Source organism: Bubalus kerabau, chromosome 9 (assembly GCF_029407905.1).
Source record: "Bubalus kerabau isolate K-KA32 ecotype Philippines breed swamp buffalo chromosome 9, PCC_UOA_SB_1v2, whole genome shotgun sequence".
Taxonomy (NCBI): Eukaryota; Metazoa; Chordata; class Mammalia; order Artiodactyla; family Bovidae; genus Bubalus; species Bubalus kerabau.
The window spans coordinates 73895474-73909852 of record NC_073632.1 but is presented as its reverse complement, the minus strand read 5'-3'; the positions used below and the strand labels follow the sequence as shown (position 1 = coordinate 73909852).

Genomic DNA, 14379 nt, shown 5'->3' with positions numbered 1-14379 from the left:
TGGGCAGGTAGATTCTTCACCACTACACTGTATCCATAGTTTTGCCTTTTCCAAAATATCATACAGTTGAAATAATAGACTATGTAGTCTTTTCAGATTGGTTACTTTCACTTAGTAATATGCATTTGAGGTTCCTCTATGTCTTTTTGTGTCTTTATAGCTCATTTCTCTTTAGCACTGAATAATGTTACATTGTCTGGTTGTACCATAGTTTATATATCCATTCACTTACTGAAGGACATCTTAGTTGCTTTTAAGTTTTGACAACTATAACTAAAGCTGCTATAAATTTCATGAGAGTATTTGTAGGAACATAAGGAATCAGTTCAGTTCAGTTCAGTTCAGTCGCTCAGTCATGTCCGACTCTGTGCGACCCCATGAACCACAGCATGCCAGGCCTCCCTGTTCATCACCAACTCCCAGAGTCCACTCAAACCCATGTCCATTGTGTTGGTGATGCCATCCAACCATAAGGAATACAACTTTTTAAAGTTATAAAATGTATTGATTTCTTATAACTTTGCAGATGCCACATATATCTTGTAGAAACTTAGAAAATGGAAGAAAACGCAAAGAAGTAAATGTAGAAAATGGAAGAAAATTCAGGGAGCTATAGTCTCATCACTAGAGCTATTTAGCATTAATATTTAGTGCATCCCTTCCATTGTTTACAAGTGCATTATACACCTACACACATATAGATGTGTTTTCATATGAAAAATAAACATATTTGTGAGGACTTGCCAATGTCATTAAATATTCTTCAAAACATGATTTTTATTTTCTATATAATGGTCCATCATGTGGCTATACCATAATAAATCCATTCCAAACATGATCATTTATGCAATTTCATTAGAACAGTCTTCTAGCTAAAGTTTTGTCTGCACTTGTGATTATTATGATTTCATATACATAAAATTATGACTTCAAAAGTAAAAATGTTTTTAAAGTTTTGTTGCATATTGCCAAATCACATTCAATAAAACTTCTGCCAATTACATTCCACTGAGCCGAAGAATTGATGCTTTTGAACTGTGGTATTGGAGAAGACTCTTGAGAGTCCCTTGGACTGCAAGAAGATCCAACCAGTCCATGCTAAAGGAGATCAGTCCTGGGTGTTCTTTAGAAGGAATGATACTACAGCTGAAACTCCAGTACTTTGGCCACCTCATGCGAAGAGTTGACTCATTGGAAAAGACTCTGATGCTGGGAGGGATTGGGGGAAGGAGGAGAAGAGGATGACAGAGGATGAGATGGCTGGATGGCATCACCGACTCGATGGACGTGAGTTTGTGTGAACTCTGGGAGTTGATGATGGACAGAGAGGCCTGGCGTACTGCGATTCATGGGGTTGCAAAGAGTCAGATACGACTGAGCGGCTAAACTGAACTGAGAAACTAATAAGCGGAGAAGGCAATGGCACCCCACTCCAGTACTCTTGCCTGGAAAATCCCATGGATGGAGGAGCCTGGTATGCTGCAGTCCCTGGGGTCGCTAAGAGTTGGACACTGCTGAAGTGACTTAGCAGCAGCAGCAGCAGAAAATAATAAGAGGCCCAATCTGACTGCTTTTTTTGAAGTAGGGGAGTTGGTCTGTTACACTTAGTTTTTGATGATGAGGTTAATTTTCATCTTTTTTCTAACATACTCTGTGCCTTTTTGCATTACTTTATTGGGAAGTTAGAGATGGTCATATCTAGGCTACTAGACAATCGACATTTAAATCCCTCTCAGTCAGATATAAAACATATGGAGCTCCAGTTTGTTTATCTGCAGTGTCTAAAGTGATCATCAACAGCAAATCCAGTCTCTCTGATCTCTTTTGCAAATTATTGTCAGGGCCAAACTCTGAATAGTCTGAACTAGTTTCAAAGGTGTTAAACCCTGCCAGATCTCCCAATGCTCTAACAAGGCTCATCTCAAAAACTGCTCATGAGCTGTTGCTGACCAGGTACCAGGTCAGATCTTTTGTATGAGGTTCAGGAAAATTTTTCAGAGCCAATCCAGTGGGAATTATGGTGGGATTCCCAACTGAAGAGCCATTGCCAATTTCATGTGAGATTTTCAAATTTATGTTATTTGAGTTAGTTTTTTGGTTGCCTACTAATATGGGATCAAGAGGATGTGCTTAGGAAGAAAATATTCCTTTATACATGCTGGTGAATTTAGAAAAAAAGTTTGGTTTTCTTTATTGTGCAAATCAAAATCTATTTAAATCATAAGCTCTGAAATCCATTTAGAACTTATGGTTACATTGGAAAACTATATCTCTTCCTAATTTGAATTTAATGTAAACTGATTTTTAATTGTTTTGTATAACCATGGATAACAGATTTTTTTGAACACTGCATGGTAAAAATCAGCAAATATGTCAGAAAAAGCACAACATTAAAGGAAACACCGCAGCATATGTTGACAGTTATAGAAGAATTGCTGCTGTTTTCACCCTTCACACCAGAATAATTTTTTCAATATTTACCTCCCATGTGTAGAGAGGGAAACATATGGGCCTTTACATAATCATAAGCATAAACAGGTGGCTACTTAGGTACATTTAATTTGCAAGCAACATCAATACTGAAGAACGCAATCAGCACCACATGGCTCCCAAACTCTTTCCATTAGCAAAATTAAGATCATTAAAATAGAGGGAGGGTATACTCCTCCCTCAATTGGCTTCAACTACCCTTCAGAGCCATGAATAAAACACATTTTCAAAAATGCTTTGGCATTTTGCTGCTTCTTTTGTTCAATAGAACTTCAGCAACTGTGTATAATGTATACCTTGTGAATAGCTACAACCAGCACAATATTTGCATGTAAAATGTGCTTACATCTCCCTATAATCAGCTTATTATGAGCATAATATTATGATGGTTAAATTCTAAGCAAATTAATCGAAGCGCGGAGTCAGACAGACTCCTCAAAGCCACCTGGAACTATTTCCCCAAAGGCAGTCCAGCTAAAGAAGTCACCTGAGGCTCTTTTCCATAAATAAACACTCTGGCATAATCTACAATGGTTGCTGGGAATTAGTTTTGCTCAGCCTGTGTCACTTACTACTGAATTGTGGATTCTGCATATTTTTTCTCATCTAATTTGACCCAAACTGAAATATCTAGTGTGTAGTCTTTAGCCCTGTAAGTGTTAGTCTCTCTGATGTTATAACCATCCTACAATGGCTTAGAACTCCAGAGTGAAAGAAAATGAGGTGAAAGAATAGCTATTATTTTTTTGTTTTTTCCTTTTTTGGTGCTTGCTATGTATTATGTGCTATCTAAATGTGTTACATGTATTGACTCATTTAATCATCAGAATGACTTTATGAGGAGGATGATACAATATTCTCCATTTTACAGAAAAGGAAATTATAACTTGAGAATCTAAGTTCTCAACTTTACACAGTGGGGGAAGGACTGAGGTCAAAATTAAACTCTGTGTGATCAAAAATTCCTACTCTGACTACTTTACTTTACTGTTGGAATAGTAGTATGTTGCTGGCCCTGAAAATTCTAGTGCCTGAAATCACCAAGGGCCAGAAATAGTAAATCTGTAATATTTCGACTATCCTCCTAATAAAGCCTTATGAGAGATTTGAGGGGACTAATTGTCTACGGGGGTTCTTTCCAGTCCTGATGCCTCTTTGTGTGTGTATTCTTATAATAAAAGGGGCAGTGCTCTGCAGAACTGCAAGAGTCCAGAGAACTGTGCTCTTGTCAAGATTCATGAAAAGAAAAATTTCTCACATCTTCTCACTTCATCCTAGGTCTATTACTCATTCTCACTGCTTAGTAGAGACAAAGTTTTAACATGAACAAGGATATATGGTACTTTTATTAATAAAGTCATGATATAACAGAGTTTTAGGCATAGATATAAAATTATATCATTTGATTTTAGAATCTAGTATTATTTACATGAGTTATTTGCTAAATATCTCAAATGTGTTAGATATGCATAGTCAAACCTTTTAAGGACTTAGTGGGAAAATAAGAGTTTTTTTCATGCAGTGTTTGAACCATTGAGGTAAAAATGAATCAAAAGATTTTATGATTTATTATTTTTTACCCCCAAGTAAAAGAACTATTAAAAACCATTAATAGCTATTATAGATAATTCTGATTTCATTATACATGTAAATACATTCAAACATAGGAATTCTACATCCTCACTTAGCATTTAACATTTAACAGACTTGGTCACCATCTAGATATGTCTTCTCCCCTCCTAAATACCCCATTAAATTCCTATGCAAAATTTTCTTACGAACTTTGACTTTCCATGCGTTCCTTGTTTGCTACTCTTAGAGACTTCTGTCAAGATTGTTAGAATCACTTATCAGTTGATGATTTTCAATAATCCTTTAATTGACTGAGAAATCTGAAAAAGTTTTTTACAGCTTGGGTGTTAATATTATTACATTTCATTACTTTGCCCAAGAATTTTGTGGGGTTTTTTGCTTTGATAGGGTATTTCATGCATCTCAATAAATCTGAAATTAAGTAGAGATAATTGAACTAAAATTTCTAGTCAAAATACCAGATTTGGGGTAGTATTGAAGAAGATAGTTTTTGTAGGGTATCCTGACTTAAGAATTACCTTGGGAATATAACAAAATAATAGGAAAAGGCAGAATAAAAAACTTACACAAGCAAGTATAAAATAACAGGGATCCTTAAGAATTTGATTGCAGGACAAAGTGCCATTTTAAGAGGCAGAGGCATACCCTCACAAAAATAAGTGAAATACAGTTTGCTTTACTGGCAGAGACAAGACACAAGACAAAAAGTACATCATATCTTTGTACAACAAACACTTTTGATTTGTCTCTAAACGTTCTTCACATAGATCAGTCCATTGGAAATTTTTGAGCAGTATCTCAAATATATATGTATTTATTTAAAATTATGTGCTTGCATGTACATTTTATGTATTGTTAACCTATATCTCTGGAGAAGGCAATGGCACCCCACTCCAGTACTCTTGCCTGGAAAATCCCATGGACAGAGGAGCCTGGTGGGCTGCAGTCCATAGGATCGCTAAGAGTCGGACACGACTGAGTGACTTCACTTTCACGCATTGGAGAAGGAAATGGTAACCCACTCCAGTGTTCTTGCCTGGAGAATCCCAGGGACGGGGGAGCCTGGTGGGCTGCCATCTATGGGGTCGCACAGAGTCAGACACGACTGAAGCGACTTAGCAGCAGCAGCAACATATATCTCAAAGGCTAATTTCTCTATAATGATAATGGATATAAATCTACATTTTGACAGCTTTAAAGTGTTAAAGACGTTTCAGCCACCTTTCATATTTTATTAGACTAGAGTGTCATTGTTTTATTTCATAATATGGCTAAAGACAAACTTGAGTGAGAGTAGAAATGTCAGCGTCATCATTGTTTGCTCCTTGTTTGTTGTTGTATTAGTTTTTATTTTCAATACACAATTTTTTTGCAAGAAGTGTGTGAAGTCGTTTATCCATTTGGTGAGATTTATTTTATTTAAAAACTGTGATAATATATTGGAAACCCACTTAACATATGGCCAGGTGATCTGCTGCACACTCAGAGCACATGAGCTAATAGGCAGTGCTGTCAACCCGTCAGCTTGTTCAGTTCCCTGGACTCCCACGTGCCTGCACCTACAGGCATGTGGCCACCTGATATATGAAGAGATGAGACTAGAGCCAATCAATGTCTTAAATATCAGTGAAGTTCACTTTCTCATCTTGCTTGTTTTAAGAAGTTCTAAGAATTTCTGCACCCAAAAGGAGAGTGAAAAGCTAGACAAACAATTTATGGCTCCAAATAATAATGAAAGGTTTAAATGTGTAACCTTGTGATTAAGCCCTTGAGCTTTAGAGACACAGAATCCTTCTGTGTATTTTACGTGCTGTGAGATGATAGAGAATTTATGGTATCTCTTTAGACTTTCCTGTGCTGATATGTGAAGTGTATGTTTTTTATTTCTAGCTACTTCATATTATTATTCAGAAAATTGAATTCTATCATGAGGGAAATTTCCAGCACATTCTAAGCTGCTAATCTATTAATATCCTAATTTTGAAGGTATGAGAGGAAAATGAGAATTAGTTCATAAAGTTCACTCTAGGATTCCTTTTCTCAGAGTTGGAGGGATATGTTTGGTTGGAACTGTGAAAACAAGCTAGAGATTCAGTTCAGTTCATTTCAGTTCAGTCCCTCAGTCGTGTCTGACTCTTTGCAACCCCATGGACTGCAGCACGCCAGGCTTCCCTGTCCATCACCAATTCCTGGAGTTTACTCAAGCTCATGTCCATTGAGTTGGTGATGCCATCCAACCATCTCATCCTCTGTTACCCCTTCTTCTCCTGCCTTCAATCTTTCCCAGTATCAGGGTCTTTTCAAATGAGTCAGGTCTTCTCATCAGGTGGCCAAAGTATTGGAGTTTCAGCTTCAACATCAGTCTTACCAATGAATATTCAGGACTGGTTTCCTTTAGGATGGACTGGTTGGATCTCCTTGCTGTCCAAGGGACTTTCAGGAGTCTTCTCTAACACTACAGTTCAAAAGTATCAGTTCTTCAGTGCTCAGCTTTCTTTATAGTCCAACTCTCACATCTGTACATGACTACTGGAAAAACCATATCTTTGACTAGATAGACCTTTGCTGGCAAAGTAATGTCTCTGCTTCTTAATATGATGTCTAGGTTGGTCATAGCCTTTCTTCAAGGAGCAAGCGTCTTGTAATTTCATGGCTGCAGTCACCATCTGCAGGGCTTTTGGAGCCCCCCAAAATAAACTCTGTCACTCTTTCCACTGTTTGCCCATTTATTTGCTATGAAGTGATGGGATCAGAAGCCATGATTCTGGCTTTCTGAATGTTGAGCTCCAAGCCAACTTTTTCACTCTCCTCTTTCACTTTCATCAAGAGGCTCTTTAGTTCTTCACTTTCTGCCATAAGGGTGGTGTCATCAGCTTATCTGAGCTAGAGATTAGATGAGGAAAAAAGATTGTGAACTCTTCACAGTGATCTTATGTGAATATACAATTGGAATATAAATAGTATTGTAGTATACAGTTGGAAATTTTGTGTTTTAAAAAATTTCTCCCTAGTTGTATGAGAATTGATGAGGTAAAGGAAAAAGTAGGAAAAAGTCTGATGAGTGTAAATTCTGCACAGTGAACCAGGAATTTATTTTAGCTCTTTTCATATTGGAGGGTCTAGAAAGGCTGATCAGTGGAAAGCAAGGGCCTACTTGTAAGATCACATACATTTTTTTGTGAACTGGAATAAATATGTTTTCATAGACAGTATCCTTGTAAGTCATTTGTGCAAAAGAGAGGTAGCCTGGTGTGTAGGTAAGATTATGACATTTGGATTTCAAAGGTCTGAGTTGAGATTCTATAGCAATGACTGAGAAAATCATGACTTTTTATATTCCTTGGTAGTATTTATTTTACTGTTCTTAAAAGATTATAAATGATGTATATGAAAAAAATTGTTCAAAATTGTTACTTTTTAAGCAAATTTCAGTTGTTACTATTAATAATAATGATTGCAGATCATTAAGAATTAGATAAAAATATAAACTTCTCCAAAGCCTAAGATTCAGGATTAAGATCCTAAAGACTAAATTAACTTATTGACCAATTTTCAACAGATCAGCTGATTACATTTCTTTCTTTTTTTTTTTAAATTTTATTTTATTTTTAAACTTTACATAATTGTATTAGTTTTGCCAAATATCAAAATGAATCCGCCACAGGTATACATGTGTTCTCCACCCTGAACCCTCCTCCCTCCTCCCTCCCCATACCATCCCTCTGGGTCGTCCCAGTGCACTAGCCCCAAGCATCCAGTATCGTGCATCGAACCTGGACTGGCAACTCGTTTCATTTCCTTATAATTTTTGTTTCTCAAGAGACACACTCCGTATGAGCAATTTCTCCTAAGTAAAAATAAGAGTAGTATCCTTTTTGCATGTGTGCTAAATTGATTCAGTAGTGTACAACTCTTTGCAACCCTATGGACTGTAGCCTACCAGGCTCCTCTATCCATGGGAATTCTCCAGGCAAGAACACTGGAGTGGATTGCCTTCCCCTCCTCCGAAGGATCTTTCCAACCCAGGAATTGAACTCATGTCTCTTGTGTCTCCTGCACTGACAAGTGAGTTCTTTACCAGTAGTGCCACCTGGGAAGCCCATCCATTTTAATAGATGACAATCAAATTTGGAATAGAAATCTATTTTCTTTCTGCTTTTTAACTTGAAGTGTTAAGATTATATATTGTCTTATTTTATTATCACTCTAATTATCATGCAGCTCCTGAAATATGTTTTGTTTTGAAAAAATAATAGATTGTATTTTCTCCACTATAAAACTGTATTGCTTTAGTTTATTATGAAATTATAGTTCCAGTATTATATAATTCGTATATATATTTATGTGTAGGGCTTCCCTCATAACTCAGTTGGTAAAGAATCTGCCTGCAATGCAGGACAACCCCGGTTCAATTCCTGGGCTGGGAAGATCCACTGGAGTAAGGGATAGGCTACCCACTCCAGTATTCTTGGGCTTCCTTTGTGGCTCAGCTGGTAAAGAATCTGCCTACAATGTGGGAGACCTGGGTTCAATCCCTGGGTTGGGACGATGCCCTGGAGAAGAGAAAGGCTACCCACTCCAGTATTCTGGCCTGGAGAATTTCATGGCCTGTATAGTCAGTCCATGGGGTGGCAAACAGTTGGCACAACTGAGTGACTTTCACTTTCACTTTCATATGTATGTGTATAGATATATATTTCTATATACTTGAAACTAGTTTATATGATACTGAATGGATGTTTATAAGGAGAGACTCTTGGACTGGCTTCAATAATATATAAATAAACAAGTTAATAAAATATTTTTACTATACTCTGCCATTTAGTATGCTAAACTGTGTCCTTAATCATCTTCTAAGGAAAAACACACAGATTTCTTAGATAGATTTTTCTTGCAATAGAGACATCCAACAAGACAGCTCTGAAATGTGTGATTAACTTGAAATAATAGTGGCCCTAGGGTTTCAGGCTTTTCTACTTCATAACATTTTGGGTCTGTTATTACCTTAGGTGAACCCAATTCCCCAGGAAAGAAGATGCTGAATTAATTATTCTGTGACTTATGTCATCAATATAGCTAGGATAGAAATAAAACTATATTTCTCTACGCTTATGAGATTCTAGGTAGCTATTATTTAAACTTATTTCAGAAAAACTGCTAAATTTTTTATACCTTTATAATGCCTGTGGACGCTTAGAAATAAATCTTCCCATGGAGACAAATGAGACTAAACATGCACATACACTTGCACACGGGTGCACACACACACACACACAAACTCAGTTACTGTGGGGAATTCAAGAGTACTGTTTTATTGGATTTTCCCTGATACAAGACATAACAAAATAAGAAGCTCCTTCAAAGTAAATGTTTTTTCCCTTATGTCTTCAAGCACACCATGCAGAGGATGAACACTATTTGATCTATAAAAGTTTTCAGGACATATTGCACATGCTATCTTCCTCAGTCTTAGGACTGCATCACATACTTTTTCAGAACATTTATATTTAAAAACAATCAAAATCCTGTATTTTTTTTCTTTGAGTAAAATAGCAACATAAATCTTTGTACCCTAACCCAAAATACATGTAAAAAACATTTTAATCTGGTTAATAATCATTTGATATAAAGATAAATTTAATTGGACTGTATTTTTGACTAAGTGACTAAATAACTTTTCTAAGCTATATCATTCTTCTAGGGTTCTTTAGATGCTGCCTTCTAAGTGGGTGCTATTATGTAATATTTTCTTAATTTACTTTGGAGTTAAGCAAGCAGTTACCTAATTTTTCCTTTGTCCTTACTTTCTTTGGAATTTAATGAAATTTATTGAATAAATAAATTTCTGGTAGTGTTACAAAACAGATGTGCCTATGAAATAAATGCAAAATAATTGAAAGAGAAGAATTAAATTTAAACTTGCAAACATAAAAAGCTGTGTTACTTGACTGTCCCAATAGTACTGGAAGAAAAAATTCTAAACAGTGAAACTATGAAAAAATTAGAGCAGTAACAGAAAGAACGAATGATATATAATCAAGAGATTTCAATCCAGAACAACTTCCTAACCTGGCATTTCCCAATGAGAGTTATGTGGGTAACTAATGTATATGATATACTGCTTTGTAATTTATTAATGAATGTTTCCCTAAGAGTTTTATGATGAAAGAAATTTGGGAAATTCTTCATGTTATATTCCTCTCTTATGAGTCATAGTGCATCTAAAGTTTCTGAGAAATTTCAAATTACTTGGAAAAAGGTAGATACTTTTTGGTATGGTAAAATATGCATAGCATCAAATTTACCACTTTAAAGTGTACAATTTAGTGTCATTAAGTTCATTCATGATGTTATACACTCATCAGCATGGTCAAGTTCCAGGTAATAGCTTTGCAATTGTTAACTTGACCATGAAACAGTTTCCTACTGGAATATCTTTTAATTTTGGTGTTTCCAGAGAATATATATGGAAATAGTCATCTAATCTAGACCTTTCATTTTAAAAGTTAAAAATGTGATCTTGAGAGATTAAGTGCCTCGCTTAAGATCACACATGTAGTTAGGAGAGAGCCAGTATTTCATGCAGATTTAATTTTCAAGAAGTGGGTCTTTCCTATTTCAAGATATTTTCCCCTTGTTTCCATCTATGAGACCTGTCTGGATCTGACAATCCAGCCTACAGATAATACATTAAGATATACCCTAGAAGAATTCAGGGTTAAAACAAATATCTCTAATCTTTCAAAAAAGGTACATTACTTTTAAATGCTATGTTTTACTTGCTTTATAACTCTCTCACTGTGATTTACTTATGAGAACTTTCATTGTTAAGAACTCTTTTTAATTCACAGAATTCTGTTCTCAGGTCTTTTTAAGATTGTGGCTGATACAACTCCATACCTCACTATGGAAGAGATTACAAAAGCCAACCATATTAGACCAAGTAGACTGAATCATCCTTGCTTCTATCATCAGAAGGATATAAAACTAGAGAATCTCATCATAAAGAAAGGTGAGCGAATCATGCTTAACTCAGTGGAAGAGATCAATGGAGAAATAATGGTAAACTGTAGTGTGCTGAGGAATCATCAAAATCACTCATTTACTTTGCCTTTGTCACAAGAAGGAGAGTTCTATGAGTGTGAAGATGAACATATTTATACCCTAAAGGAAATTATCCAATGGAAGATCCCCAAGAACAGAACACGAACTGTGATACTTACAGGTTTTTCAGCTAAGTGGGACTCAACAAATCCATTCCCTAGAGGCTTTTATGGTGCTGTGATTCTCAAGCCTGTTTATGAAATTCAAGCTGTGATGAAATGTAAGTATCTACTGAGAATGATGCTTTATGGGCAAGTTTTTAGGGTTTGGGAAAGAGGAAGATTTTAGTCTAAAGAATGAAACTCTGTCCCTACTTATCCATTAAGCCCATTGAGAGTTAGATTCTCATCTGTAAATAAGCAAGCCATGTGTTTGTTTCAAGAATTAAATTCAATAATGCATTTAAATGAATATTTTAAATTGTGTAATGCTATCCAAATATACATCAGGAGAAACACTGGGCTGGAAGAAGCACAAGCTGGAATCAAGATTGCCAGGAGAAATATCAGTAACCTCAGATATGCAGATGACACCACCCTTATGGCAGAAAGTGAAGAGGAACTAAAAAGCCTCTTGTGAAAGAGGAGAGTGAAAAAGTTGGCTTAAAGCTCAACATTCAGAAAACTAAGATCATGGCATCCGGTCCCATCACTTCATGGGAAATAGATGGGGAAGCAGTGCAAACAGTGTCAGATTTTATTTTGGTGGGGCTCCAAAATCACTGCAGATGGTGATGGCAGCCATGAAATTAAAAGACTCTTGCTCCTTGGAAGGAAAGTTATGACCAACCTAGACAGCATATTAAAAAGCAGAGACAACTTTGTTCACAAAGGTCTGTCTAGTCAAGGCTATGGTTTTTCCAGTGGTCATGTATGGATGTGATAGTTGGACTGTGAAGAAAGGTGAGCGCTGAAGAATGGATGCTTTTGAACTGTGGTGTTGGAGAAGACTCTTGAGAGTCCCTTGGACTACAAGGAGATCCAACCAGTCCATCCTAAAGGAGACCAGTCCTGGGTGTTCATTGAAAGAACTGATGCTGAGGCTGAAACTCCAATACTTTGGCCACCTCATGCGAAGAGTTGACTCATTGGAAAAGACCCCGATGCTGGGAGGGATTGGGGGCAGGAGGAGAAGGGGATGACAGAGGATGAGATGGCTGGATGGCATCACTGACTCGATGGCCGTGAGTCTGAGTGAACTCCGGGAGTTGGAGATGGACAGGGAGGCCTGGAGTGCTGCAATTCATGGGGTCGCAAAGAGTCGGACATGACTGAGTGACTGAACTGAACTGATCCAAATGTAAAATGCTGTAATTGTGCGGTACAGACAGATTAAAATATTGATTTATTTTTATCACTGCCAGTTAAACACGGTAAAAAAAAAAAGAGTTACATTTTAGAACACAACGTAGTTGGTTAGAAATAAGCTTTCTTATATTGTTATTGTTGTTGTTGTTGTTGTTCAGTCGCTAAGTTGTGTCTGACTTTTTGTGACCCTGTGAACTGCAGCACACCAGGCTTCCCTGTCCCTCAATATCTCCCAGAGTTTTCCCAAACTCATGTCACGGAGTCAGTGATGCCTTCCAACCATCTCATTCTCTCTTGCCCCCTTCTCCTACCTTCAGTCTTTCCCAGCATCAGGGGCTTTTCCAATGAGTCAACTCTTCATATCAGTGACTAAAATATTGGAGCTTCAGCACCAGTCCTTCTAATGAATATTTAGGGTTTATTTCCTTTAGTATTGACTGCTTGGGCCTCCTGGGTGTCCAAGGGACCCTCAAGAGTCTTCTACAACACCACAGTTCAAAAGCACCTATTGTTCGGTGCTCAGCTTTCTTTATAGTCCAACTCTCACATCCATACATGACTACTGGAAAAAGCATAGTGTTGACTGTATGAACCTTTGTTGGCAAAATGATGTCTCTACTTTTTAATATGCTGTCTAGGTTTGTCATAGCTTTCCTTCCAAGGAGCAAACATCTTTTAATTGCATGTCTGCAGTCACTGTGCACAGTGATTTTGGAACCCAAGAAAATAAAATCTGTCACTGTTCACACTTTTCCCCATCCGTGTGCCATGAAGTGATGGGATTGAATGCCATGATCTTAGTTTTTTGAATGTTGAGTTTTAAGCCAGCTTTTTCACTTTGCTCTTTCACCCTTATCAAGAGGTTCTTTAGTTTCTCTTCATTTTCTGCCTTTAGAGTGGTATCCTATGTATATCTGAGGTTGTTGATATTTCTCCTGGCAATCTTGATTCCAGCTTGTGATTCATCCAGCTTGGCATTTTGCATTATGTACTCTGCATATAACTTTAAAAAGCAGGGTGACAATATACAGCCTTGACGTACTCTTTTCCCAATTTTAAACTAGTCCATTGTTCCATGAGCAGTTCTAACTGTTGCTTCTTGTCTACATATAGGTTTCACAGGACACAGGTAAGGTGGTCTGGAATCCTCATCTCTTTAAGAATTTTCCAGTTGTGATCCACACAAAGACTTTACCATGGTCAGTGAAGCATAAGTAGATAATTTTTTGGAATTCTGTTGTTTTTTATATGATCCAATGGATGTTGGCAATTTGATTTCTGGTTCCTCCACCTTTTCTAAATTCAGCTTATACATCTGGAAGTTCTCAGTTCACACACTGTTGAAGCCTAGTTTGAAGGATTTTGAGCGTTACCTTGCTAGCATGTGAAATGAGTGCAACTGTACGGTAGTTTGAACATTCTTTGGCATTGCCTCTCTTTGGGATTGAAATGAAAACTGGCCTCTTCCAGTTCTGTGGCCACTGCTGAGTTTTCCAAATTTGCTGGCATATTGAGTGCAGCACTTTAACAGCATCATCTTTTAGGATTTTACATAGCTTTCTTGTATGGAGATGGTCAAAAGTGATAAGGATGCAAAGTTACCGTAATGTGTCCCTTACTCTTATTTTATGAGAGCCTTTTTTCTTTCTTTTTAGCCATCCATTATTGGTGATAAATCTTCCTATCAGCTGAGAGTTCCTCTGACTTAAGGGAAAATAATGTGACAAATTAATTCACACAAAAGTGTGGGTTAAATATTGAAATATATTTGATAATGTTAGCTTTAGGTGTACAGCGTAGTGATTCAGCATTTTATAGATTATACCACCTTTAGAGTTATTACAAAATTAAGGCTGTAGTTCCCTGTGCTGTACAATATATCTTT

At 36.8% G+C, this 14379-nt stretch overlaps 1 protein-coding gene across 1 annotated transcript in view; it reads left to right on the top strand.

Moving 5' to 3' along the window:
• THEMIS (thymocyte selection associated) overlaps nt 1–14379 on the top strand; it is a 191164-nt gene that overhangs the window by 49944 nt on the left and 126841 nt on the right. Inside the window, exon 3 of the mRNA XM_055535590.1 lies at nt 10949–11407. Within this exon, the coding sequence (XP_055391565.1) occupies nt 10949–11407 (459 nt within the window). The remainder of the gene's footprint in view (nt 1–10948; nt 11408–14379) is intronic.